Source organism: Ceratotherium simum, chromosome 26, assembly GCF_057802395.1.
Source record: "Ceratotherium simum simum isolate JZ-2026a chromosome 26, ASM5780239v1, whole genome shotgun sequence".
Classification (NCBI taxonomy): domain Eukaryota; kingdom Metazoa; phylum Chordata; class Mammalia; order Perissodactyla; family Rhinocerotidae; genus Ceratotherium; species Ceratotherium simum.
Window position 1 is genome coordinate 2,727,137 of NC_141925.1, and position 27,685 is coordinate 2,754,821.

Below are 27,685 nucleotides of genomic sequence, written 5' to 3' on the forward strand. Positions count from 1 at the left end.
GTCCCCCCAAAAGATGTTGAGTCCTAACCCCCAGTGCTTGTGAATGTGACCTTATATAGAGATGGGGTCATTAGGGTGGACCCTAATCCAATATGCCAGGTGTCCATATAAAAAGGAGAAATTTGGACACAGACATTCACACAAGGAAAATGCCATGTGAAGACAAAAGAGCAGAGATCAGGGCGATGCATCTACAGGCCGAGGAGAGAGGCATGAAAGATTCTCCCTCACAGCCCTCAGAAGGAACCGAACCTCTGAAAACCTTGATCACAGGCTTCCGGCCTCCAGAACCACAAACAGTAAGTTTCTGTTGTTGGAGCCCCCGATTTGTGGTACTTTGTTTGGCATCTCTGACAAACTAACAGCAAATATCAAATATTTATCCAAGTCAGTATAGGAGGAACTCACTAAGGATAACTTTTTAAAAAAGGAAGAAACTCAAACTGGAAAAAACTGTTAGATTCAACTCTATAAACGCATACACCTATTTCCCTACCCCCCACAAATGCAAATGATGATATTTCCATCATATGTGGAATGCTAGGGTTAAGCTGCGTTCAATAAAACAGATTTCTTAAATCAGATGAACAACCCAGGAGAAAGACGGATAACGCAGCAGTTCTCAAAGTGCGGTCAGATGGCCCCTGGGGTTCCCAGAACCCTTTCAGGAGGTCCGGGATTATTTTCATGGTGACCCTGGGATGTTGTTTGCTGTCACTGTGTGGACTTTGCACTGTTGATGCCAAAGCAGTGGTGACTCTTAGTATGGGTGAGGGCAGTGACACCAAACTGACAGGATTGTTGCCAGTGATACAATTCTAGCCTTCCAGCAAAAGTAAGATTTTGGAAAACTTGTATCTGCCACCTTTAGCTTCACAGCTTCCCAATATTGCAAGACTTTTGTGTTGAGATTGGTGGCAATATTAATGAATGTCATACGGTTTTTATATTGTATAATAAAATCTGTCAACATTTGCAAGATATAGGTAAGTCGATGAACCAATATTTTCTAAAAAACCAGCGCATGATGTTACAAAATTACGCGAGTGTAAAAGGTCCTTTCAAAGTGCAAAATAGATCAATGGAGTTGAATGTAATAGAATACAGAAAATGCACTGGTGTTATCTCAGATTCCATGGTGCAGCTAACCTTCAAAAAACTACCACTTGTTGGGCCGGCCCCGTGGCTTAGTGGTTAAGTGCGCATGCTCCGCTGCTGGCAGCCCGGGTTCAGATCCTGGGCACGCACTGACGCATCACTTCTCCGGCCATGCTGAGGCCGCGTCCCACATACAGCAACTAGAAGGATGTGCAGCTATGACACACAACTATCTACTGGGGCTCTGGGGGGAAAATAAATAAATAAAAATTATAAAAAAAAAACAAAAAACTACCACTTGTTGAGTGTCGGTGTCGTATCAAAGAGGACTATCCACGACTATCTGAAAAGGCTATTAAAATTCTCCTTCCTTTTTTCACTTACTTACCTGTGTGAGGCTGCATTTTCCTCATGTGCTTCGCTCCAACAACATCCCCCGGTAGAGTGAAGGCAGAGGCAGACAGGAGACACAGCCGTCTTCTCTCAAACGCGATATGAAAGAGATTTTCACAGATGAGAACACTGCCACTCTTCTCTCCCACTTAGTGGTTTGAAGATATAGTCACACAGTGAATTTATTATTGCTATTTTACATTAAATTTCTAATATTGTAAATATTGATAGGTGTAACCACACAACCAGAGGCTCTTTGAGCTGCTCAGTAATTTAAAGAGTGTAAAGGGGTTCCCAGACCAAAAAGTTTGAGAACCACTGGACTAAAGAATGTAAATGTTAGAACCAAAGACCCACGTGATAAAACTCTGTGACCTCTCACATTGACTCCATGAGGTGGGTGCTGTTATCATCTCCATTTCCCAGATGAAAACACTGAGGCACAGAGAGGGGAAGTAACTGCTCAAGTCACACAGCTAGCAAATGCCAGAGCCGGGATTTGAGCCCAGGCATCTGCCCCCAAGCTTGTGCCCTTCCTTGGGGACAATTTGGCGACATGTTTAAAAAGCCTTTAAAATTGTTAGCCTTCTTTGACCCCTTTTAGAAATTTCAAGGAAGGGAATAATCAGTGTTGTCAGAACTTTATATATAAAGATATTTATAGTGTAATAAAATTAGAAACAACCAGAGTCAGTGGATGATTAATAGACAACGGCAGATTCATGAAGGCCTTGGAGTGACACTGGAGAAGGCCCAGGGAAAAGGATCGGGGGACAGTGGAAGCCACAGCAGCTGAAGCAAGGGTGGGAAGCAGGGATCTGCAGAGCCAGGGCCTGGAGGAAGCAGGGAGTCTTTCTGGAGGGGTGCGGATCCTGCTGATGTTTGGACAGGAAGAGGAGGAGGATGCGCGTCGGGACGCGGGAGGGCGTGGGAAATGCGGTAGGCCCAGGTCAGGCGGGTCCTGGGACCCGGTCCGTGGGACCGGGACGTGGACCTGCCTGCAGCCCGGGGGCACTTCCAGCAGCAGCTTTAGAGGGAGAGGAGGGAGGCCGAGGGGAGGGGTGTGGGGAGCGTGGGGTTTTCTAGAGAGGAGCAGCGTCTTCACTGGACAAACGCTGAGGAAGCGCAGCCAGAGGCGGGGGCTCCGGCCGGGCGAAGGGGAGCGGACGGAGGGGGGGGTCCACGCCGGGCTGCGGGGGCTCGCGGTGAGCGGAGGGCTCGGGGCGCCGTGCCGGAGTGAAGGCGGGGGCGTCCCTGCGCCTGGTGCGGGTGAGGGGCACGGCGCGTGTCAGCTCCGAGGATGCTGGGCCCGCTCCGGCCGCCACCCGCCACTTGTCCCACAAAGCAGCGCCCAGGCCCGCAGCTCCCCGCGCCGGAGCAGTCCCGGTCCCCACCGCACAGGGTAGTTGAGAATGACAAGTATCCAGTGGCTGTGCGCTGTGAGTGGCGGCTGGACGGATGGGTGAAGGGGGGACCGACGGGCGAGGGAGGCACCAATGGGCGAGGGCTGGGCCAATGGACCCGGCCTGGGCCGATGGCGCGGCTGCTGCCCCGTCAAGGATGCTGGGCTGAGCGGAGCCAGCCCTTTAGTAAACGGAAACCTTCCCTCCGCTCGCTCAGGAAAGCGACGGGGCCACCGAGGCCTTTCAACAAATACTCCTGCTGCCGCCGCAGGGAGCCGGCGTCAAACCCGGCGGGAGGTGCAGGGGTCGCAGTTAACCCCAAGCCCCTCGTGCTGGGAGACTCCAGCCCGGGACTGAAAGCGTGGCGGCAGAATCTCCGACGCTCCGCCCTTGGAGGCCACCGCCCAATCCCGACTGGGCCACGCCCCCTTCCGAGTCCTGGCCCCGCCCCCACGCACCGATTGGTCAGGCCGCCAGTTCCGCTCCGCGCTGGGACGACCTGGAGAAACGGAGTTCGCTCAAGGAATGGGCTCCCCGCGGCCCTGCTGCGCATGCTCGCGCCGTGACCTCAGCTTGGGGTGACGGTCTGAACCCAGGCGGGGCCGCCAGGCACAGAGACTGAGGGACCTGCCGCGGCTCGGTTGCCGGAGAGGGAGGGCCTCGCTGCCGTCGCTGCACGGCCGGTGCCGGTGAGTTCGGGCCCCAGCGGCTCGGGGAGGGTCCCGGGTCTCACGGCTGGGCTGCGCCCCCCGCCGGATTCTCCCGGGGGTCCCAAGGGCCGCTGATGGGGGGCGGGGGACGGGGAGGGGCGGCGACCGCGGCCCCGGCTCTGTGTCCCGGCGCTCAGGCCGCCTCCTTGTCCTTCACCCGCGATTCGCTTCCTTTTTCCTCGCTCTTCCTTCCCCCCAACACACCCGACACCGGGACTGAGCCCTGACACCCGACATCACGGAGCCCCACACTGGGCTGCCTTTCCTCGACCCCACCCAGTACTGTCCCCCTCCCTGCACCCATCCCCAGCCCCGTCCCACGCTTATGGCTCTAGAGGTCCCTCACGGGTGGCAGAAGAGGTGTGAGGTATTGGGGCGGGGCAGACAGTCGGGAGGCTTGGTCATGAGGTGGCGGTGATGATGGGAGAGGAGAGGAGCGGGGCGCCGGGGCCATCTGGACGCTGCATAGACAGGTCTGATGACAAATTACATTGGGTCAGAAGGAGTAAAAGTAACTAAGATTCTGATCTAAGGTGATCAGGGGAAAGGAAGTGTCATTACATGAGATTCCCACCTTGAGGAAGCTCTTCCCTGAATACTGTAGATGGCATTTCTTACCCTTTTTTGGTCACTGCTGCTTTGCAAATCTCCCTGTAAGGATGTGTACCTGCACACCTAAGTGGGCCCATCATCACACCAGCCAGGGGACAGCTGTCAGTATTGCTGGAAACTTTCGAAAACGACTTCACCCTTGCCTAACCGCTGTTAAGAACCCTGCTACATTTGCCGCTATTCGCATGACACAGAGGAGACCAGCCCAGAGAGGGCGAGGGGTTTGTCCTCGTGGCTGAAGATGCAGGTGTTGATGGTATTTCTCTCCCATGTGTATGAAGGTGATTCTGTTGATCCATCATTAGCCACCCCAGGCAACGGTCCTGGCTTTTAGAACCTCACTGATAAGGGATTGGACTTCTTATTCGTTTCTTATTGCTGTGGTAACAAATTACCACCAGTTTAGTAGCTGAAAACATCGCAGCTTTGAAACATTCTTACAGTTCTGGAGGTCAGAAGTCTGACGTGGGTCTCTCTGGGCTAGGATCAAGGTGTGGGCAGGGCTGTGTTTCTTCCTGGGGGCTCTAGGAGAGACAATCTGTTTCTTTGTCTTTTCCAGTTTCTAGAGGCCTCCAGCATTCTTTGGCTCATGACCCCTCCCTCCATCTTCAAAGCCAGCAACATGGCGTCTCCCTGACCCTGCTTCCCTCATTACGTCTCGCTCTGACTCTCTTCTCCTGCCTCCTTTCTCTGCTTTTTAGGACCCTTGTGATTGTGATTGGACCCACCTGGATGATCCAAGCTATTCTAGTTTAGTAACCTGCATTCCATCTGCAGCCTTCATTCCCCTTTGCCCTGTAAGGTAGCATATTCACAGCTTCCAGGGATTAGGACCTGGACATCTTTGGGGGCCATTATTCTTCTCCCAGGGTGTCTGAGAAGCTCCTACCGGTTCCTAACATTGTGTCACTTGGGGCCTACCTAGCCATCTTTACACGTCTGGGTCCCCTCTGTGCCAACCGACGTCATGACGGCTGGTTAGGGTAAATGGGTGACTGGACACCTAGCAATATCCAGCCACCACATTGGGGAGTTAGGTGGAGGCATAAAGGGTGGTGAAGTGAGGAAAACTGTGAGCCTTTTGATCTTTTCAATTCATTTCTGCTTCACCCTTTAAAATTCTGTTCGTTCGATGAACTTTTGTTGAGTGAAAATTTATTTTTCAAAATATATACATTTGGCTTAAAGTAGCTGCCTCTCAACTCTTCCCTTTACACCTAGAAAATAAGTTGCTAAAAGGTTAGGGATGAATCCAGGAAAGAGACTGATCCAGTCTGAAGGACACATTTACCCCTGTCCATGGAGTGGCTGAAGAACAGTCAACCTGTGAACCAGCAATTACAGACTTCTCAAGTAGAGGGCCTGTAGCATCGTCAGTGTTTCTCCAAGTATCAGAGTCGAATGGGGTACTGGCTGAAAATGTGGATTCTCAGGTCCCTCTCCAGACCCTCTGAGTCAGAAGTCTGGGGATGGAGTGGTCCAGGACTGTGCATTTTTAACAAGAACGCTGGCAGATTCTTAGGTGTACTGAAGTAGAGAAACCACTGGTTATAGACTTAATTTGCCTTTTTCTTAATATGTAACAGTTTTACTGAGATAATTTACATACCTGCAGTTCACTCACTTGCAGTATACAATTCGATGGCTTTTAGTATATTGACAAAGTTGTGCGACTATCACCACAATCAGTTTTAGAACATTTTCATCACCCTAGAAACCCCATCCCACCAGCAGTCCCTCCTCATTCTTCCCCTCCCCATCCCTCCCAGCCCTAGCCCCAGCCAACCACAAATCTGCTTTCTATCTCCATGGGTTTTTCTACTCTACAGATTTTCTAGACTCTAGGTCATTTCATATAAATGGAATCATATACTATGTGGTCTTTCATGACTGGCTTCTTTCACTTAGGATAATTTTTTCAAGGTTCATCCATGTTGTAGCGTGGATTTTTTTACTTGCCATGTGGTATTCCATTGTGTGGATATGCCACATTTTATTTATCCTTTCATCCACTGATGGGTATTTGGGCTGTCTCCACTTTTTGGCAACTATAAATCGTGCTGCTATGAACATTCATGTACAAGTTTTTATGTGGACGTATGTTATCATTTCCCTAGGGCATGTACCTAGGAGTAGAATTCCTGGGTCATATGGTAATTCTATGTTTAACCTTTTGAGGAACTGCCAGACTGTTTTCCAAAGTGGCTGCACTGTTTGCATCCCCACCAACAGTGTGTGAGGGTTCCAGTTTCTCCTCATCCTCACTAACACTTGTTATTGTCCATTTTTTGTTTTTTGTTTTATTATGTCCATCCTAATGGTGTGAAGTAGTATTTCATTGTGGTTTCATTCTGCATTTCCCTCATCACTAATGATGTTGAACATTTCATGTGCTTACCAGCCATTTGTATATCTTCTTTGGAGAAAGGCCTATGCAGAGCCTTTGCCCATTTTTAAATTGGGTTGTCTTTTTATTATTAAGTTAGAGTTCTTTATAAGTTCCAGATACAAATCCCTTATCAGATATATGATTTGCAAAAATTTTCTCCCAATCCATGGGCTGTCTTTTAACTTTCTTAATGGTGTCCTTTGACTCACAAAAGTTTTAAATTTTGATGAAGTTCAATATATTTGTTTCCTCTTTGGTTGCCTTTACTTTTACTGTCATATTGAAGAAAGCTTTGCCTACTCCAAGGTCACAAAGATTTACTCCTATCTTTTTTAAAAAAGAGATTTATAATTAGTTCTTACAATAAAGGCTGTGATCCATTTAGAGTTAATTTTTGTATGTGGTGTGAAGAAGGGGTCCAACTTCATTCTTTTTTTTTTTTTTTTTTTTGCTGAGGAAGATTCGCCCTGAGCTAACATCTATTGCCAATGTTCCTCTTTTTGTATGTGAGCCACCACCACAGCATGGCTGACAGGTGGTGTAGGTCTGTCCCGGGCCACCAAACCCAGGCTGCCAAAGTGGAGTGCGCCAAACTTAACCCATAGCACGGGACTGGCCCGCAACTTCATTCATTTGTTTTGGACATCCAGTTGTGCTAGATTCAATATTTGTTGAAAAGTCTATTTTTCCCCCACTAAGTTGTCTTGGCACCCTTGTTGAAAATCAGTTGACCGTATATGTGAGAGTTTATTTCGGGACTCTAAATTCTATGCGATCAGTCTATATGTCTATCTTTATGTCTTGATTACTGTAGCTTGGTGATAAGTTTTGAAATCGGGAAGTGTGAGTCCTCTACCTTTGTTCTTTTTCCAGATTGTCTTGGCTGTCTGGGTCCTTTGAGTTTCCATATGAATTTTAAGGTCAGCTAGAGTGGCTCACAGAACTCAGGAAAACAGTTCACTTACTAGATTACTGGTTTATTATAAAGGGATGCAACTCAGGAACAGCCAGATGGAAGGGATGCACAGGGGGAGGGGCGCGGAGCTTCCATGCCCTCTCCAGCACGCCAGCATCCCAGCACCTCCACGTGTTCACCCACCGGAAGCTCTCCAGACATTATCCTTTGGGTTTTGATGGAGGCTTTGTTACGTAGGCATGATTGAGTAAATCACTGGCCATTGGTGATTAATTCAACCTGCAGCCCCCCTCTCCCCTCCCTGGAGGAGGGGAGGTAGGACTGAAAGTTCCAATCCTCTAATCACCCGGTGGGTTCCCTTGGCAACCAGCCCCCATCCTTAGGTTATCCAGGGGCTTTCCAAAAATCACCTCATTAACATAAACTCAGGTGTGGTTGAAAAGGGTTTGTTATGAATAACAAAAGACACCCATTTCACCTTAGCTCTGAAGCTATTTTGGGAACTGAGGACAAAAACCAAATATAACAGGAGATGCCCCAGTTTTTCTAATCACTTAGGAAATTACGAGGGTTTGAGGAGCTGTGAGCCAGGAACTGTGGGCAAAGATTAAAATATTTACTTTTATTATATCACAATATCACATTCCCCTAATGTTAACATCTTATATAACTGTGGTACATTTGTCAAAACTAAGAAATTACCATTGGTACAATACTATTAAGTAAACTACAGACTTTATTCAGATTTCACCAGTTTCTTCACTAATGTCCTTTTGCTGTTCCAGATCTAATCCAGGGACCACACTGCATTTAGTCACCGTGTCTCCTTAGTCTCCTCCCATCTTTGACAGGTCCTCAGTCTTTCCTTGTTTTTCATGACTTTGGTGGTTTTGAAGAGTACTGGCCACGTATTTTGTAGACTAGCCCTCAGTTTAGGTCTGTCTAACGTGTTCTCGTGACTGTGTTACCGGTGCGTTGGGTCCTTGTTGTCCCCCGGGATAGAAATCAACACAGACAACAAACCGGAGTAGAAAAGTAAAAGTTTGTTAGCTTGTGCATAGGAGAGGCACAGGGGAGCGGTGTGGAAAGGAAAGGGGCAGGTGGCCGGCTCATTAGGGAGCGGGACTGTGGGGCTTTTACTAGGCAAAGGCCGGGGAGGAGCCTTGTCATGGCGTGTGGGGGAAGTTTCTTGTGCTTGTGCTCTTGTTTAACGTGCCACCACGTGCGTTGCATGTATCATTAGCATGCCAGCTCTTGGCCCCTGGGTGTGATTTTTACTATGGTAATGGGGCTGGGGTCACCTTCAGGCAACTCTTGGGTGCTAGGGTACATGCGTAAACTTGGAAAGTCCCGAGGCTGCGGAATGTGCATCTTGGTGGTCTCTATCTGATTCTCTTAGCTTTCTGGTTGGTTAGGGGCCTTACCTTGTTAGGCCAGGGGCCTTGCAGACGACCCTGTGTTGTTAGGTTGGTTCCGGTCTCAATTAGACAGGGGTTATGGGTTTGGGGGAGGTGCAGTGGCCCTGGACCATCGAAGCCTGGGTTCGAGTCCTGGTTCTCACTAGCTGTGCAGTCCTGGGCCACTCACTTTAGGCCCTGAGCCTCAGTTTCCCCAGAGGCAGAGCAGGGATGATGGTGCCACTTGGAAGGGAGATTGTTGGGTGACGGTACTAGAGGTGTGGGCTGGTGTCATAGGATTTTTGTTCCTGGCTCAGACCGACGCCATGGCTCTCGGCACGTCACTTTACTGCTTGGACGTGGACAGGAGGGCCAGAGGATGGGGTGTTCTCTCTCTCTCTCTCTCTCTCTCTCTCTCTCTCTCTCTCTCTCCCCCCTACACAAGAGATCTCTGGGTCACTCCTTTTCTCTGTCAACTTCCACTGTGTCCATAAATTTGAAACCAGGATTTTAATGTAGTTAATTTTATTCATTTTTTCCATTCTAGTTTTTATATTAATCTTTATTTTCTTGTATGACATTATGTTGAGTAGGAATGGGGACCTTTTTTTCTGAGTAATGGACTAAAAGAGAAAATTACCATCTGAGTAAATTTATCTTATTTTTTAAATGTTAAATATTTTCCCATTGTAAAATTAATTTATGCATGTTACAGTTTGGGGAACATTAGAGAAAATTAGCGAAAAATGAAGTCCCTCATTCCTACCAGTGCTAACATTTTGATAAATTACTTCCTCCTTGGGTTTCATGCATTCTTATATAGTTCTTTGAAAACAGAATAGAAAGCACTGCTTTTTAAATTAAGAGCAGATAAAATAAAGTCGGTGAATACGTGACAAATATGACTGGAGTGGAGAAGAAACAGAAAGAAGGACAAGAGGGCTGAGAGAGAGAGACGCAGGACGGGGACCAAAGTTTAGTCTTTTTTGGAAAAATGCATAGTTGTTTATCCTGGAAAAGACCACCTTTGCTCAATGTGTTCATTAGACTTTCTATTAATGCTTTTTGTAAACCGAATATGAACACTTTAAAGTCTTCCTATATCCCTTTCGCCCCTTGTGTCCTTTTTTCTTATCTCAGAAAAATGATATGCATTTGATTTTCCTGAAAAGTGATTCATTTTAAGGAGCAACACCTCCATCTTGTGGCCTTCTAGAATACTGTTCCTTAAGACTTAAGTTGCATTTTCCACAACTACAGGCGTGAATTAAATTGTGCTCTGGCACTTTACGAGGGTCTTTATAGCTGGTCTCTAAGCAGGTTCATTCTACCCTAAGAAATGGAAAGAAAACAGGAAATACAATTATTTGAAAGCTTTGCTTGTAGCTGTGAGAAAATGTGTGTAGACGACAATAACGTGAAACGGCAGCAGTTTGTGACAGGATGAGGGGAATATGGAGATTCACTTAGTGTTTCCTTTAACTTATTCTATATAACTTTTTTCATTTAAATAATTCAGAATGTTAAAATAACCTTAACACAGTCTATCTCCTCACTTCCTCTAGAGAGAGTAAGCGTCCCGGCCGGTGGTGTGGAGGAGCTGTGTGCTGGGCAGGGATGTTTCCAAACTGCAACTCTCCAATGAAAGTAGTTTCTACAAGAATTAAAAAAAATTTTTTTTTTATTTGGATAATTATCTAAAGAACAGAATCCATATAAGCATCTTCTGCAGCCCCTGGCAGGCCAGCAGAGCCTTTGGACCCATGGTGGCCTTTGTCTAAGAGCCAGCTGGTGGGAGGCCCCCAGCTGAGCAGAGACCCTGGTCTCCCCTGCGCTGGGCCCCTGTGTGCTCCTGCCACCAGGAATGCACTCTGATCTGAACAAGAGTGGAAGTTTGGAATCAGGAGGGAGAGATGCCACAAGCTGTGATTCATTGAGCACAACAGCCTATCTTCTAGGCTGTTGTGTCTGCCTTGTGTCCCCCCAGATTCCTATGCTGAAGTCCTGACCCTCAGAATGGGACAGTATTGGAGATGGGGTCTTTAAAGAGGTGATTCAGTTAAAATGAGGCTATTAGGGTGGGTCCTCATCCAGTCTGACAGGAGTCCTTGTAAGAAGATATGAGGACCCCCACTCAGGGAAGGCCCTGTGAGGACATAGGGAGACGGAAACAGAACCACAGAGCTGGGTTAGAGAAACAGGTCCAGGGGGACAAGTTGGCGTTGGTGGGCCTCACTGCCACCCAGGTCCTGGACGGGGTGAGCGAGGTGTCTCCTGAGGCTGCAGTCTTGTTTCCAAGCTAACACTGTAAACCAGGAAGACCCCACCATCTGCCCACTACCCCATTGCCCCCCCAAAACACAAAAAAGCCACCCCACACTGATGTCCCAGGGCCCTGCTCTCCAGGCCAGCCCGGCCCCGCAGTTGGCCCAGTAAGCCGTCCTGACTGCTTCCCCACGCCGGAGGCCAGGGAGCCCTCAGTGACCACAGATTCTCGGGACACCTCCACAGCCCTGTCCCCACCCAGGGGCAGCACCAGCACCGGCTCAGCACAAGGTCACTGCCCCAGGGACCCTGGCCACTCCTGGGCGCTGAGATGGGCCGGGTCTAGTGAGTCCAGAGAGGCCTCCTCCCAGGGCCCGGCTTCCCCGCTGGGGTTTGCAGAGTGCCAGCGGGGCCTGGCCCATGCTCCCTGGGACCTGGTGTCAGGGTGAAGAGCACCAGGCATCCTGGGCTGGTTAGTGGCCTGAGCTCAGTCCCCACAGTGCTTGTCTCTGACCGTGGCGCTCAGTGACACCAGATACTGTTGTCCTGGACCAGGTGCCCCAAGTGCTGTGTGGGGCCAGCTCTGGATCTGCCCTGATGGGCCCCCCAGCTCCGTGCTCCATGGCCGTGTGGGCCACCCCGCCGTGCCTCAGTGTCCTCGCCTGTACATTGGGTCAATAAGAATGATGAACTCTCATACCATAGGGCTGAAGGTGAAATGGAAAATCCCGTGCAAACGCTTCACCCCATGCTCAGCACCTCCAGGCCTCGATTCAGAGTCACTCAGTTAGCAGCACCTCGGTCCCCTCCACGCCCCTGAGAACCCGGTGGTTTGCATACTTTACATTCAGGAAAGTGAGGTTTGGATTGTGGCAGGGGGTCCCCTCGGTGGCCCAGAGAGGATGTGGCTGAGCAGAGGCCCCGGCCCAGGGTTGTCTAGCATCCTCAAGGTCCTTCCCCAGCCTCTCAGCCCCGGGACACCGAGTAGCCCCATGTGCCCCGACCTCCCGCCCAGATCCGATCTCCTGAGTCCCAGGCCCCAGGGCGCCTCCCCTGATGGGGTTCTGCCTACCCCCTTAGGACGGAGCCCCTGGACTCCCAGGATCCTTGCCAGGGAGGAGACAGCCGTCTGTTGGGGCCTAAGTGTGGCTGGGGGACAGCCTGTTGGTCCTGGAATGCCCCTACCCAAGCCCAGCGAGCAGGAGGCTAAGAGCGTGAAGGCCGGCCAGGAGCCGTCCCCTGAGCCCCCTGAACCGGGCACAGATGTCGTCCCCACAGCCCCCAGGAAGCCCAGGAAGTTCTCCAAACTGGTCCTGCTGACGGCCTCCAAAGACAGTGCCAAAGTGGCTGGGGCCAAGCGTAAAGGAGTGCACTGCATCATGTCCCTGGGGGTGCCCGGCCCCGCCACCCTCGCCAAGGCCCTCCTGAAGATCCATCCCGAGGCTCAGCGGGCCATTGAGGCAGCCCCCCAGGAGCCGGAGCAAAAACGCAGCAAGCTGGACACAGGTGAGGCCCCTGTCCCAGTGAGCAGGGCTGAGAGCAAGTCCTCCCTGGGGACAGAGTCCCCTGACACTGGGGCAGCTAGGAGACAGACAGGCTAGGCTGGCTCTGGAGAGAGTACACGTGCCGTGAACGTTTCTGTGTGTGTTCTGTCTACGCTGCATCTCACTGGGAGTCTCTGCATGTCTGTAGTCCTCCGTGCACGTGTGTGTGTGTCTGAGGTTGTGTCTACGTATGTATTTGCCTAGGAGGGTAAGTCTAGGTCTGTTCCTGTGGGTCTTTGTGTGTCTGTGTCCCTGGGCCTGTTTCTGTCCCCGTCTGCTATGATGTGTTGAGTATTTATGTGTCTGGGGGTCTGTGTGTGTGGGTTTCTGTGCCAGAGGCTATTTGAGGCCTCAAGCAGACCCCCACCCACTCAGTGCAGGTGATGTTCGAACACGGATATGTCTCTGGGCGTGGAGTCCTGAGGGATGCACAGTGTCTAGGAAAGAGATGAGCTGGGGTTTCTTCCCAACTGGAAGCGGGATCTGCTGTGTCCTGAGAAGATGGGGACAATAAAAGCCTCAGCGGTTGGCCTGTCTTTGCTGCCTGTGAACAGGTGGCTCCTGGGCGTCAGCCAAGGCACTCAGCCTGGCAGCCAGTCCCAGGAAAGGGAGGGGGCTCTGGGGTTCCATCAGTTAGCTGAGCAGTGCAGGGGACCCCACCTCATTGATTGAAACTTAGGGCTGAGTGGCCTGAAGTCATAGGGGTGTGAGCCCCTCTGCTTCCCCCTGGGCTGAGACCCCAGGGCACCTGAGATGGGGGCCTCCCCAGCCACAGGCCTGGAGATCTCGGGAGCCGAGGGGTCCCTCAGCCGTCATCACTTGCTGGACAAGAGCCGTACTCAGGGAGTCAGAGGACCCTGTACCCCCAGAGCCTGTGCCCCAGTCACCCTGTGAGCACTGCCACCGGCCAGTCCTGCTCTAGGTGCCTCCGCGTGTCCACCTGCTTCCTCCTACCAGCCCGGGGGTGGAGGGTGCCGTCCCCAGGACCTGTGGGGAGGCAGGGCTCTGAGGGGCCAAGTCACTGCCCTTAGGTCACCAGCTAGTCACTGTAGAGGGTGGAGGGGGCATCTGGCTCAGAGCCTGTTCTTCCTGCTGAGCTCGGTGGGTCGGGCCGTCTCCAAGGTCCTTCTGTCCTGTGAGACCTATGCTCACTGCTAGGATCTGCCCAGGCTCTGGGGCCACGTGGGCCGTACCCCACATGGCTCCGTAGTGAGAATTAGAACAAAGCCGCCCTTCCTCAGTTGGAGAGATGGAGAGCAGAGTAAGGGCTCCGTCTCAGCCCCCGGGGCTCCCCTAGGCAGGCACTCTTGGGCCGTCAACAGCCCCCTCAACCTGCCACCCCATCTTCACCTCTATGCCTGGTCCACTGGCTTCCCCACCTCTGGCCCCAATCCAGGCCAAGGGGGATAGCAGCGGCTGCCTAGTGCTCAGCCCAGGTTTGGCCCAAAGTTTCCTGGAAATGACTTTAACAGCCTCTGTGTCCCTGGGCTAGTGGCCTGTGGGAATGTGTCTCTGGAGTCTGCAGTTACTTCTTTAAGTCAGCCAATGGCGCCCCAGAACATCCCCTGGGGGCTGAGAGCTCCAGGCCCCTCCCCAGGTGCCCCCCACACCCACCCCTCCCTTTTCCTCTGACACCAGCCTGACCCACCCCCTTCTCTTCCAGACAGAAAAGCAGCCGGAAGGTTGGCAGGGCGGCCTGCCTCCAGTCCCTCGCAGGGCGGGGAGGAGTCCACCGTGTGTCCCAACACGCCCAGCGAGTCCCCGTCACCCTGACAACGGCGGCCGGCCTTGCTGGGTCAGTGAACTTGGCTGTGACTTCTCCCTGGGGCCCAGTCGCCACTGGTTTTCACTCTTAACATTGTGTCATTTTTTTCAGATCAAGCATAAGTTACTTCTGTAAGCAGAAAAAAAAATTCAGGAAAGAGAATAAAAGAAGCTGTACACTCCGTCCCATCATGGACAGGTTTCAAAAATGCCACGATTCTGGGTCCTTTGTGGCCCAGCTCCAGCCCCACCCTCCCAGGGGCCACTCCACGCCCCCCTGCCCTTTTCCGGCCCTTCCCCAGAGCTGCCGGCCTGGGCCATCTCTCAGACCCCCGGTGCTCTCTGGGGGCCTCCCTTTCCCAGAGCCTCACGCCCCTGAGCCCCCTCAGCCTGGAAAACCAGCGGCTGGCCCAGAGACCAGGTGGGGTCTCTGAGGTGTTCACTTCCTGCGGCCTTGGCCTGAAAGGGGGTGCTGGGACCTCCGGCCCTAAGCCCCTGGGAAACCAATCCTGGCCAGTCCCCAGGAAGCCTCAGCCTGCCCCTGCTGGCCCCTCAGGAGGCTCACCTCGTCCAGGCAGCTGCACAGACTGACAAACCCCCTGCACAGGGGCCCTGACATTCATGGCGGCCCAGAGTTCTGCTGAGGAGGGGGTGGGCCCCGAAAGAAGTGTATGGTGCCCCATCGTGCTCCTTCTGGGTGGTTTGGGGGCTGAGGGAGATTTCCTGGAACCTGAGCCGCTCCCCAGACCCCCCTGCTGGAGGAGGAGACAGGAAACACACACAGTTCCCCTCCTTCAGGGAGTCAGAGGCAGCGATGGGAAAGGCTCCTCCTCCTGTGGCTTCCCCGTGTGGGGTCCTCATTCTGTGAAAACTGCCACTGGGCGAAAGGAAATGGATTATTTTTTTAAATACAGAGTTTAGAGGCCTTTTATTTTATTTTATTTTTTGCTGAGGAAGATTCGCCCTGAGCTAACCTGTGTGCCAATCTTCTTTTTTGTGAGCCACGGCCACAGCATGGCCACTGACAGACGAGTGATGTAGGTGTATACCTGGGAACCAAACCCGGGCCACCAAATCGGAGCACGAGGAACTTTAACCACTAGACCATCGGGGCTGGCCCGAGGCCTTATGTTTTTAAACATTTTCCAAATAATAGTACCTATTGACTCTCTCTTAGGGAAACGAGTCCCTTGGCACACTTTCCTTGCCCGACTCTCCAGTTTGCTGTCATTTTTACAGCGTGATTGTTTGTAACATGTATATCCTGTAACTCTAATTTGGAAAGTTTTGTCTGACGTCTGTTTAAATAGCTTCCCGCTCCCACCACATTTCTCCTTCCCTCAGTTCTGAGTCGTCCTCCTGGGCTGGTTTTGTCAGGTGACAAGGATGCCTGAGGAGGTGCTCAGGGTAAACATTCCATGGTGGAGTGCCACCCAGGGAAGCGGGAGTGAAGAGGAGGAGGTGAGGAGGGGGCAGGCAAGGCGCCACTTCCAGCCACGGGGCCTGGTGTCCAGGCAGTCCCGGATTGACCCCTGCCCCGCCCACTGGGCAGGGTCGCCGGCGGGTGTCCACTCCCCTGCACTTTGGTGTGGCACCATCAGCCCCTCCTGCTACTGCCGGGGAAGCCATGGGCTGGGGTGGGCACTCGGGTCCCCAGGGAGGAGGCGTGGTTGACTTGGTGGCCGCTGGAGGCCGAGTGGGGATGCAGCAAGGGCGCACCTCCCTCCTGGGCCCTGAGTGGCCGACGGTCTGGAGGTGGTCAGTACCTCGGGGCAGGAAGGCACCACCTCCCGCCAAGCCGGGAGCCCACGCACTGGGTCCAGTGGTGTCAGGGTTTTCTTTACTTTTTTTATTTTGAAACATTTCAAACGCACATAGAAGTTGAAGGATCAGTGCAGGGGACACCATGTCGCCCTCACCTAGAGTCACCCTCCCTGTCCCTCCTGCCACCTTCTTGCCCCTTCACTTCTTGGGGACTTCAACGTCTGGCAGGAGCAGGGTGCCCGGGATCTAGTGGTAAACGGGTCCCAGCTCCAGCCTCCCAGAGCTAGACGGGAAACACGGAACTTCCTGACAGATACGTCCACAAGAACTGGCTGAGGGCTGCCCGGGAGAAGGCCAGGTGCCCCTAGGCGTATGACAGGGACCTGACCCAGTGGGGCTCAGGGAGGGCAGCCTGAGGAAGCCCTGTGGAGGAGCTGAAGGGTGAGGAGGATGGGCCTGGGAGGAGTGAGCCTGGGACCCCGAGGGAGCAGGACAGGAAGGCCAGGAGGCAGGAATGGTGGGCAGAGCCCAGTGGCCCAGGGCCTGGAGGCCACAGGGAGGGTTCCAGGTTCATCAGGGGTAGTGGGAGGCCGGGGGAGGATTTATGCAGAGGAGGGACACGGTCAGCGTTGATTTACCAAACTTTCCCCAGTGCCATGGGGAGAACAGACTGGAGGGGTCCAGAGTGGGAGCTGATATGCCAGTGAGGGGCCACCACAGCCTTGGGGGAGGTGAGGAGGAAGGGAGCGGGGAGATGCTGGAAGGAGGCTGAGATGGGCTCGGTGACAGGTGTCTCGTTTGTGGACAGGGTATGAGGGAGAGAAGACTGGCCTGCCCAGCTGGGGGTGACAGTGCCACCCACCAGGAGGGGAATCCAGGAGGAAAAGGGGCAGGAGGGAAGTGATCCCTCTGGTTTCCCACGGTTGGCATTCACTGGATGGATGTGTTCCCATGAAGAGAGTGGTTCCCACAAGTGTTAATGGAGCAGAAAAATCCTCAGAGATTGAAGACTGATGCCAGCCCTGGGTCCCTGCACTCTGTGAGTGGGTGGGGGCATTATGATGGGGATAAAAAGTAAATAGAGTGACTATACACTTCCTTTTAAAAAATAACTTTTAGGGCCGGCCCCGTGGCTTAGCGGTTAAGTGCGCACGCTCCGCTGCTGGCGGCCCGGGTTCGGATCCCGGGCGCGCACCGACGCACCGCTTCTCCGGCCATGCTGAGGCCGCGTCCCACATGCAGCGGCTGGAAGGCTGTGCAGCTATGACATACAACTATCTGCTGGGGCTTTGGGGGAAAAAAATAAAAAAATAAATAATTAAAAAAAAAAACTTTTAGGAGTGGCATGGTGGTTAAGTTCGCACATTCCGCTTTGGCGACCAGGGTTTGCAGGCCCAGGTCCCAGGCATGGACCTAAACCACTCATCAAGCCATGCTGTGCTGGCATCCCCCATACAAAATAGAGGAAGATGGGCACAGAGGTTAGCTCAGGGCTAGTCTTCCTCAGCAAAAAGAGGAAGATTGGCAAGGGATGTTAGTTCAGGGCCAATCTTCCTCACCCAAAACAAACAAACAAAGAAACAAACAAACAAAAACACAGCTTAAAAAAAACTTGTATTGGTATTTCCTTCAGGCTAAAAAAGGAATTCATGTCATTAGAATAAATAGAAAATACTGATTATGAAGAAATATTACAAATATCTCCGGTAATTCCAACATCTACGGATAAGTCTATGATAGCATTTTTTACATTCGGAAAATTGGGATGATATGGCTCATTTTCTCTTAACATATTATTATAACAAATGTCTCCAACATCCGCTTTACTGACTGCACAACATACCACTATGGGGACGGGTGATCATTTGTCCAACACTTCCCATGGCTGGACATATCCCAGCTGTTTCCAGGTTGTTAACAATCCTTGAAATAGCCTGTATTTTCAGAGGACAAACCTCTGGAAGTGAGATAGCTGCTCACGGGGAGGTCGCAGCAACTGTCACCACCCGCCCCCACCCTGCCTGTGAATGCCGGGCCCTCAGGCATCCTTGCCAACACCCGATACTATCATTAAAAAGAAAATGATAATAATCGCACCCTCTGCTTCACTCTTGTGTGCACAACCTCTGCATGTTTTTTCCTGGGGTTGCATTTTTCCTGGTGAGCTTGGAGACCCCAGGATTCCCCCCGCGGCGACGGTGGCTGGCGGATGCTCCTGGCGGCCGGGAGGGGGCGCGCGCGGGCTCAGCGGCGGTGGGGACGCCTCACCGATACCCGGGCCGTGAGCGCCACCCGGAGTGCGGTGGGGCTCAGCAGTCTCGGTGTGTCCTGCGCTGCGGACCCAGGACGCCCACCCGGGCTCTTTAAGGACGGGACACCGGCTCTAGGGTGCCTTCTGCAGCGGTGAGGGTGGGCGACTGGGCGGGGGAAATCTCTTCAGTGATGACCCGCCGAAGGCCTGCTCCGCGGAGATGCCAGGGAGATGCTTAATCCTCGCCATCCTCCAACAGGAAGGCCGACACGTGGTGCAGCCCCTCCTCCTCCCTGTCTTATTTCCCCACAGCACGTACCAGGTTCTAGATACCACGGGACTCACTGTTTATACCTATTACTTCTTGTCCCCTCTCCCCCACATAAGCTCAGCGACACCAGGGCAGGAGTGTTTGTCGGTTTGTGTCCCTGGGGTGCCCAGTGTGGAGAACAGGGAGGGCGAGCGGGAGGAGAGGTGAGGGGCGCGGAGGGGGTACAGGACGCGGAGGACAGGGGGAGGGCAGAGATGCGGGGACACGGAGGGCGGAGGAGTCGGAGGTTGGCTGAGCGTAGGTGTGAGAGGAAGACGCCGAGGATGGGAAAGGAAGGGATGCGATAGAGGATGCGGGAAATGCCGGAGGCCCGGGGCAGACGCGCCCCAAGGAACCTGGACGTGGACCTGCCCGGACCTCCCGGGGCGGGGGGCACTTCCAGCAGCAGCTTTAGAGCGAGAGGAGGAAGGCGGAGGGGAGGGGGTGTGGGGGAGCGTGGGGTGTTCTAGAGAGGAGCAGCCAAAGGCTAGGGGCTCCGGCCAGGCGAAGGGGAGCGGACGGAGGCAGGGGTCCCCGCGGGGCTGGGGGGACTCGCAGTGAGCGGAGGGCTCGGGGCGCTGTGCCGGAGGGGACGCGGGGGCGTCCCTGCGCCTGGTGCGGGTGAGGGGGCACGGCGGGCGTCAGCTCGGATGATGCGGGGCCGCTCCGGCCGCCACCCGCCACGTGTCCCAAAATACAGCGTCCAGGCCCGCAACTCCTCGCGCCGGAGCAGTCCCGGTCCCCACCGCACTGGGTGGTGGAAAATGACAAGTGTGCAGTGGCTGTGCGCTGTGAGTTGCGGCTGGACCAAAGGGCGAGGGAGGGACTAGGGGGCGAGGGCTGGACAATGTCGAGGGCTGGACCAATAAGAAAAAGACGCTTTCTCCTCCTGGAATGCCAAAGGGTGAGCAGATTATTTTGTCCGACTTTTTATTTTGACATAATTTCATACCTACAGGAAAGTTGCAAGAATCGTACAAAGCATTCCCATATACTCTTCGCCCTGATTCCCCAAATGTTAGAAATGAAGCCAGCCACAGCAGCAATATTTATAAGCGAAATTCAGAAACGAAGTGTCCAATAGGAAGATAACTAAGTTATGTAGCCAATCATATGTAAAATAAGCTTATAATATAGAGGGATGTTTACAATATAGCATTAGGTGGAAAAAGCAGGGATACATGGAAATAATTGCTGTGGAGTGTGTTCTCAATGATGCAAAATTTAAAATAGAGATTCATTTTTGAAAAGATTGACAAGAAAGATGACAATTGGAAACTCAAGGGACTCAGAACAGCCAAAACCATCTTGAAAATGAACAGAGTTGAAGAAGTCACACTCTCTGATTTCAAAGCTTACTACAAAGCAACAGTAATCAAGACAGTGTGGTCCTGGCGTAAGCATAAATATAGATGGATGGAATAGAATTGAGATTCCAGAAATAAACCCTCACACTCATGGTCAATTGCTTTTCAACATGGTGCCAAAATAATTAAATGAGGGAAAAAGTACTCTTTTCAACAAATGGTGCTGGGACAACTAGGATATCCATATGCAAAAGAATGAAGTTGGAGCCCTACTTTACACCATATACAAAAAATAACTCAAAATGGGTGTAAGACTCAAATGTAAGAGCTCAACTATAAAACTCAGAATACGTTAAGGGTAAATCTTTGTGAACTTGGATTAGGCAGTGAGTTCTTAGATATGACATCAAAAGCAAAGCAACAAAAGGAAAAAAACACGGGGTCGGCCCGGTGGTGCAAGCAGTTAAGTGCACACACTCCGCTGCGGCAGCGCGGGGTTCGCCAGTTCGGATCCCGGGCACGCACCCACGCACCACTTGTCAAGCCATGCTGTGGTGGCGTCCCATATAAAGTAAAGGAAGATGGCCATGGATGTTAGCCTAGGGCCAGTCTTCCTCAGCAAAAAAAAAAAAAAAAAAAAGGATTGGCAGATGTTAGCTCAGGGCTGATCTTCCTCACAAAAAAAAAAGGAAAAAAGATAAATTGGGCATCATTACAATTAAGAACTTTTGTGCTTCAAAGGACACCACTTCAACTGGGGGCAATAAAGTGAAAAAACCCACAGAATGGGGGAAGGTTTTTGCAAATCATATATCTGATAAAGGACTTATATCTAGAATATATAAAGAACTCACACTCAACAATAAAATGACAACTCAATTTTAAAATGGGCAAAGGATCTGACTAGACATTTCTCCAAAGAGCATATACCAATGGCAAATCAGCACATGAGAAGAGGCTCAACATCATTAGCCATCCGGGAAATGCAAATCAAGATCACAGTGAAATACCATTTCATCTCCACTAGCATGGCTATAATCAGAAAGACAGATAATAACAAGTGTTGATAAGGATGTGGAGAAATTGGGACCCTCACACACTGCTGGTGGGAATGTAAAATGGTGCAGACCCTGTGGAAAGCAGTCTGGCAGTTCCTTAAACTGCTAAACATAGAGTTACCATGTGACCCAGCAATTCCACTCCTAGGTGTATACCCCAAAGAACTGAAAAAATATGTCCACACAGAAATTTGTACATAAATGTTCATAGCAGCATTATTGATTCATTCAGTAGCCAAAAAGTGGAACTAACCCAAATGTTCATCAACAGATATATAGATAAACAAATTGTGGTCCATCCATACAATGCAGTATTATTTGGCCATAAAAAGGAATGAAGCACTGACACACGCTATAACATGGATGAACTTGGAAAACACTATGCTAAGTGAAAGAAGCCAGACACAAAAGACCACATATTGTACGATTCCATTTATATGAAATGTCCAGAATAGGCAAATCTATAGAGACAGAAAGTAGATTAACATTTGGAGGGCCGGCCCCGTGGCTTAGCGGTTAACTGCGCGCGCTCCGCTGCTCGGGGCCCAGGGTTCGGATCCTGGGTGCGCACCGACACACCGCTTCTCCGGCCATGCTGAGGCCGCGTCCCACATACAGCAACTAGAAGGATGTGCAGCTATGACATACAACTATCTACTGGGGCTTTGGGGGAAAAAAAAAAAAAAAAGAGTTCAGTTAAAAAAAAAAAAAAACACTTGGAGGTGATGGCTAAAGGTTTCTTTTTGGAGTGATGAAAATGTCCTAAAACTGATTGTGATGATGTTTGCACATAGCTGTGAATATACCAAAAACCATTGAATTGTACACTTTAAATGGGTAAATTGTATGGTATGTGAATTATGTCTCAATAAAGCTGCTACCAAAAAACACCAATAATAAACCCTTTATGTGTTAACATATTTTTGTGAAAAATTACTACATTTTCTAAAACAAAGATATTTTGTGACAAGAGCGGCATTGTTTTATATTTTTGCAACTCACTTTAATGTAGGCTTAACGGAAGACTACAGGTTCTCATATGTGCTTCTGCATTCAGCCTGTTACAACTTCACATGTCATGTAGCCTCTGGAATATTCCACAGGGACCTCCAGGAACCCCCAGACTACAGTTTGAGAACCATTTCTCTACTGTAAGTTCCTATATTCCCCTTTGTAATTAATAAGTATGTTGTGGGGAGATACTTTGGGATTATGTAAATACTAGTTCCTTGCTAAACTTTCACCCTCCGGTTTTAGTGGCCATTTATGATTTTTGCCTGAATCAGTTATTACTTACGATGGTCACAAATGGTGATTTTTCTGCAGCATTCTTTCTGCATTTTTTACTTGGCTTTCTACTATAAGAAAGAGCTTTCCCTTCTCCCCATTTACTTATTTACATCAGTATCGACTCGTGGATTCTTATTTTATTCAAAGTTGTAATCCGTTATTACCTTTATTTGAATCTCAAATCGGCCCAGTTTTGGGGTCATCTGAAGGTTTCTATGAGCTGCGTAAGAAATTTCATTTGGCTAGCTAAGGAAACTAACGGGCCTAAAGATGCATTTAAACAAACGCTCCCGCTTAGTGAGCGCGAAGTCAAATCCTGGGCAAGATCGGAGACTCTCAATTAACGTCCCCTCCACTCACAAGTCTGAGGGCACCCCGCCCAGGATCCCCGCTCCAAGCCGCAGGTCCAACCGACGCTCCGCCCTCGCACGCCGCCGCCCAATCCTGGGCTTGCCCCGCCTCTTTTGCGAGTCCTGGCCCCGCCTCCCAGCGCTGATTGGTCAGGCTGCCAGCCCGGCGCCGCGCAGGGAAGATCCGGAGAAGATTTCGCCCAAGGAATGGGTTCCCGCGGCCCTGCTGCGCATGCTCGCCGGGAGCCCGCTTGTGCGTTCCGAGAGGCCTGGCCCCCCGCGACCGCTGGGTGGCGCGCGCTCCCGACGGCCAGCGGGGCGGCGCGCGCGGGCACGGGGCTCGCTCCCGAGAGGGCAGGTGGGGGCGGGGACCGCGCGCCGGGGTTGTGGTGGCCGAGGGTCCTGGGCGCGAGGTTGACGCCTGTGGCTGCAGCGGCCGAGGCCAAAGGACCTGCCGCGGCTGGGTGGCCGGAGAGGGAGGGCCCCGCTGTCGTCGCCGCCCGGCCAGTGCCGGTGAGGACGGGCCCCAGCGGGTAGGGGAGGGTCGCAGGTCCCACGGCGTGGCCGCGCCCCCGGCCAGACTCTCCCGGGGGTCCCAAGGGCTGCTGATGTGATGCTGGGGGCGGGGGAGTGGGGTCCCCCGGCTCTGCGTCCCGGCGCTCAGGCCGCCTCCTTGTCCTACACCCACGATTCGCCCTCTTTCTCCTCGCTCTTCCTTCCCCCCAACACACCCGACACCGGGACTGAGCCCTGACACCCGACATCACGGAGCCCCACACTCGCCCGCCTCTCCTGGCCGAGTGCGCCCCACCCAGTACTGTCCCCGCCCTGGCACCATCCCCAGCTCCGTCCCATCTTTGCGGCTCTGGAGGTCCCCGTGACCTTGCACTTTTGGCTGCTGTTACACCCCTCCTTCCACTTCTGATTATGGAGATGGCCGGTTGTGGCTTTCAAACTTTTTTGACTCAACCTACACTGAGAAATGTATGTTACGTGCATACCCTGTGCCTGCAGATGTAGATTCCTGACGGTCAAAATTTACACCCTGCCTCACATGATGCGGCGATCTGCTCTACATCTGTCCTGTTCCGTTCTGTCCTGTTCCGTTCTATTCTGTTCTGTTCTATTCTTTCATTCCACAAGACTATTGCTAACCTATTAAATTGATTTCAGGACCTAATGAGATCCTTGCTTTAACCATCAGTCTTTCGCTCCCTTTACTCCTTGCTGTTGGAGGATGCTGAGCTCCAAAAGTCAGATAATCACGTGTAACCTTTAATTCCAAAGAAAGGGTATATTTGTATTATTTTGACATTTCTTCTTTCAGGGCTAGAATCATTTCTAAGACTAGATTTGAATTTTCTGGTTTGATTAGATCAGGTTTATCTTGTTTCTCTTCCGAATGCTCCTAGTTGGACTCGTGGAAGAGCTAGTGTGTGAGGTTGGGACTAGATTGTGGAGCATTTATAACGGAGATGGACATGATTTTTATTGGAGAGAGAAAAAATTAAAGTTGAGCTTTGGAAGATTAACCTGTCGGCACTGTGTAGGGAGAACTGGAATGGCCAGATGCTGGCTGGGAAGACCGTTAAGGAGGTGGTGGGAATCGAAGCCCTGGGGTGACGTGGAATGGGAAGGCGATGGAAGATGGCCTGATCAGATGTACAGAGAATGAGATCTGAGGACACATTAGGCCTGATGAGGGAGGAGTAAAAATAGCTAAGATTCTGACCTCGGGGAATGGGGTGATTGGGGGCTGGGAATACCATTAGTTGGATCTCCATTTCTGTGCCCTCTGCATCTCTAAATTGCTTTGGAGCAGTGGTTCTCAGGGGACATTCAGCGTTGTTGGTTGTCAGGACTTGAGGGTGCTACTGGCATCTAGAAGGCACGACCAGGGATGCTGCTAAACACCTTCATTGCATAGGACCGCCCCCCACAACAAAGGTCTATCTGGTGCACAATGCCAGTGGTGCAGAGATTGAGAAGTCCTGCGTTAGAATAGCAGTTCCTAATCTTTGAGGGATCACTGCCACCTGCGACCTCTCCTGGGAATAAAGCCTGTAGGCGCACTCAGAGACTCTGCATGTAATTGTAGGAGGGTTCTGAGCCAGTCAACTCGCCCCTATAGCTCGTTAGTGGGGGAGGGGGAACAGCGATTGGAATCATCCAGGCACTTTTGTAAACATCAGGACCTTCTCTCCTCCCCAGTCCACTATTCAGCACCCGTCAGGCCTGGACAAAGAACTCCTGTTCTTGTGTGATGATGTACAGTTTAGAGAAGAATTTCACATACAAGATCTCATTTGCCCCTTTTCCTGTTTCACAGGTGAGATCAGCCCAGAGAAGTGATGGGACTGGCCCCAGGTCTCCCACCCAGCCGGACGGCGCAGAGGCCCCGGGTGTTGGCGGATGGTGATGGTGGCTGTCCCTCTCGAGTCTGAAGGTAATTCTGTGGCTCCACCGTCAGCTGCCCAGCCAGGCCCTGCCTCTCAGGACCTTACTGGTTAGGGGTTGGATCCAGGGGTGTCCAAGAGGCACCTAACAGTTGTGAATCCTGTGTGTCCCGTGGGTGTTGGGTTTACGCTGAGCCATTTGTGACTACCAGAGGGACAGCAGTGTCAGAGCAGGCCATCTGAGTATTGCACTCAGATTGCTCTGTGCCTTGATTTGGGGTGAGGGGAGAGAGGCTGAGAGAGTGATGAGCCATGAACTGTGGGGCTCCTGAAGTTTCCATTTACAGCAGCCTGACTTAAAAATACTCCATTCATGCAACAAATCTTTACTGAGTAAAAATTAAATATAAAATACATTAAAGACCAATTATTCACCTCAAAACAATGACCATCTGAAATAAAAAATACATTTAAATCCACCTAGAATCAATATACATATGTATAACAAAAGTTCCATAAAATAATACTCACTTTTATTACGTGCAGTGCAGACTGGTATTTTCTATGTATTTTAAAAATTGGTGTCTGGAACCCAAAGATTATTGGACAATGACCAGGGCAATTTGAAAAACAGTGCCTTAGACCAAAAGGGAATAAAACTCTTTCGTACAGATATAAAATGAACACGTGTGAAAGATTTTACTTAACTCACTATTAATCAAGGAACCAGTAAGATCTTACAACCAGTTTGCAAGAGAATACAAAGAAGATTCTAGAAGACTGTAGATCAGGAATATTGAAATGAATGTACAAATGGAGGCAAAACTGGCTTCTTCCAAGTGGGAAGTTACTTACATGTACATCTATTTACATGGAGAGAGAGAGAATTTATCCTCTATAGACTAGGATTATTTTGCATTGTTCTCAGTTATCCACAAGATACAGAGTTGTAAAAATTGCTCAAAGGCAGTGAAGGCTGGAATTGCACAGCCTGGAGGGTGTTCTAGACAATGCAGAGTTTTCCACTGAAGCACGGATTTTCCCTACTGTCTCAGGATCTCAGTGAAAGACATTTTTGGCATGAAATAAGGCTGGTCTCGTGAGATTTGGCCTCATTATTTGCACAAGTGCAACAAGTGGGTTAATTCACCATCTGGGGCTTCTTGAGTTTGCTTTGCTGGAAGTCCCCATAGGGAATCTCAGACGGGAGTTTTACAAGTCTGGTATTTGCTACCCTGAGGTACAGAAGCCGTGCCCAGGAAGCCCTCTCCCCCGGATTTCACCTGCACTGCTTATAAATTTGGGCAGGTGCCTCTCTTCTTGAGGTCCCCAAAATACCCCAAGGTGTCTGAAACTTGTTAAATTCTTAAAGGATCATTTCAAAAACGATGAAATCATGACTCTCCCACTGATTTAAAATGAACAGATGTTAGTGATTTTATTTAATGCACTGATGAGGGAACCTGGACCAGGTGATGGATTAAATGAGGCGGTGTGTGTCAACACTTCATGGGGTGCCTGGCACAAAGAAAACCTCAACCCTTCCTAGGGCGGCCACTTAGCTGTGGGCCACCTATTCCTCAAGGGTATCCGTTCCAGTGTTTCTCAAAGTGGAGCCCATGATCCACCAGTCCCAGAGCCTCACAGAGTACTTTTAAAAATCCAGATTCTTGAGTCCCTCTCCAGACCCTCCATCAGAATTTTGGGTGTGAAATCCAGGCATCTGCATGTTATCAAGTGCTCGGGTAATTCTTATGGAGACTAGAAGTACACGTACAAATAACTGAAATAAAAGTTTCATGAAAACTATACTTTACCTCATTAGATGGATGTGCCCTTTCTAGTCTATTCCATCTTTTTTAAACACTGGTCTTAAGCAGGGTTTCTCAGCCTTTGCACTGTTGGCATTTTAGACCAGAACCTTCTTTGGGGCGGGGTGGGGTGGGGTGGGGAGTCTGCCCTGGGCACTGTGGGATGCTGAGCAGCATCCATGGCCCCTTCCCACTAGATGCTAGTTGCATGCCCCGCACCCCCCCCCCCAGTTGTGACAACCAAAAATGTCTCCAGATATTGCCAAATGTCACCCAGGGGGGTAAATCACCCCCATTGAGAACCACCAGTCTTAACCCACTATCTTGATACCTATGGTCAGAATCCTCAATTTGAAAAGAACCGTTTTAACTTGTTTTAAGAATTCAGGCCCTGAAGGCAGACACAGGAGGTTTCAATGCTGACTCTGTCCTTTATTGACCTGGCTTTGGTCACAGGAACCTAAAGTTAAGCCTTATGTTCCTCCTCTGCAATGTGAAAGAACAGTAGAGTCTAACTGATCCTCGGTGGTTTGGAAAATAATGCACACAAAGTCCTTAGCGTCGTGCCAGGCCCACGGTTGGCACTGGGTAAATATTAAGTGTTGTAATCACAGTCCTTCAGATTCTTGGAGGATGTGTTGGTCAGAATCCAACAGG

At 51.0% G+C, this 27,685-nt stretch overlaps 2 protein-coding genes across 5 annotated transcripts in view; both read left to right on the forward strand.

Annotated features, from left to right (window-relative positions):
- The first annotated feature begins 3,496 nt into the window (after positions 1 to 3,496).
- Positions 3,497 to 15,786, forward strand: FLYWCH2 (FLYWCH family member 2). 2 transcript variants are annotated; one of them, XM_087449492.1, is made up of 4 exons: positions 3,497 to 3,583; positions 12,264 to 12,689; positions 14,391 to 14,522; positions 14,604 to 15,786. In XM_087449492.1, exons 2-3 carry the CDS (start codon positions 12,359 to 12,361, stop codon positions 14,498 to 14,500), a joined length of 441 nt encoding a protein of 146 aa, XP_087305618.1. In that variant the 5' UTR covers positions 3,497 to 3,583; positions 12,264 to 12,358; the 3' UTR covers positions 14,501 to 14,522; positions 14,604 to 15,786. The 2 variants fall into 2 exon arrangements, with proteins under 2 accessions (XP_087305618.1, XP_014649008.1); XM_014793522.2 differs by having other exon boundaries at positions 14,391 to 15,786.
- The window catches only part of FLYWCH1 (FLYWCH-type zinc finger 1), a 46,469-nt gene continuing 22,284 nt past the window's right edge, over positions 3,501 to 27,685 (forward strand). For 2 of the 3 annotated variants that reach the window (XM_014793521.2, XM_004438150.3), the window contains exons 1-2: positions 23,198 to 23,334; positions 25,151 to 25,267. The gene's annotated coding sequence lies outside the window, so the exon portion shown is untranslated. Of the gene's footprint in view, positions 3,584 to 23,197; positions 23,335 to 25,150; positions 25,268 to 27,685 lie in introns of those variants that run through there. The other variant, XM_087449491.1, reaches the window with a different exon arrangement.

Bases quoted from the DNA above. Each gene is read 5' to 3' on its own strand.
- FLYWCH2 (XM_014793522.2), top strand. From the start codon at position 12,359: ATGCCCCTACCCAAGCCCAGCGAGCAGGAGGCTAAGAGCGTGAAGGCC. The intron at 12,690-14,390 runs GTGAGGCCCCTG...CTTCTCTTCCAG, and splicing joins ACGCAGCAAGCTGGACACAG to ACAGAAAAGCAGCCGGAAGG.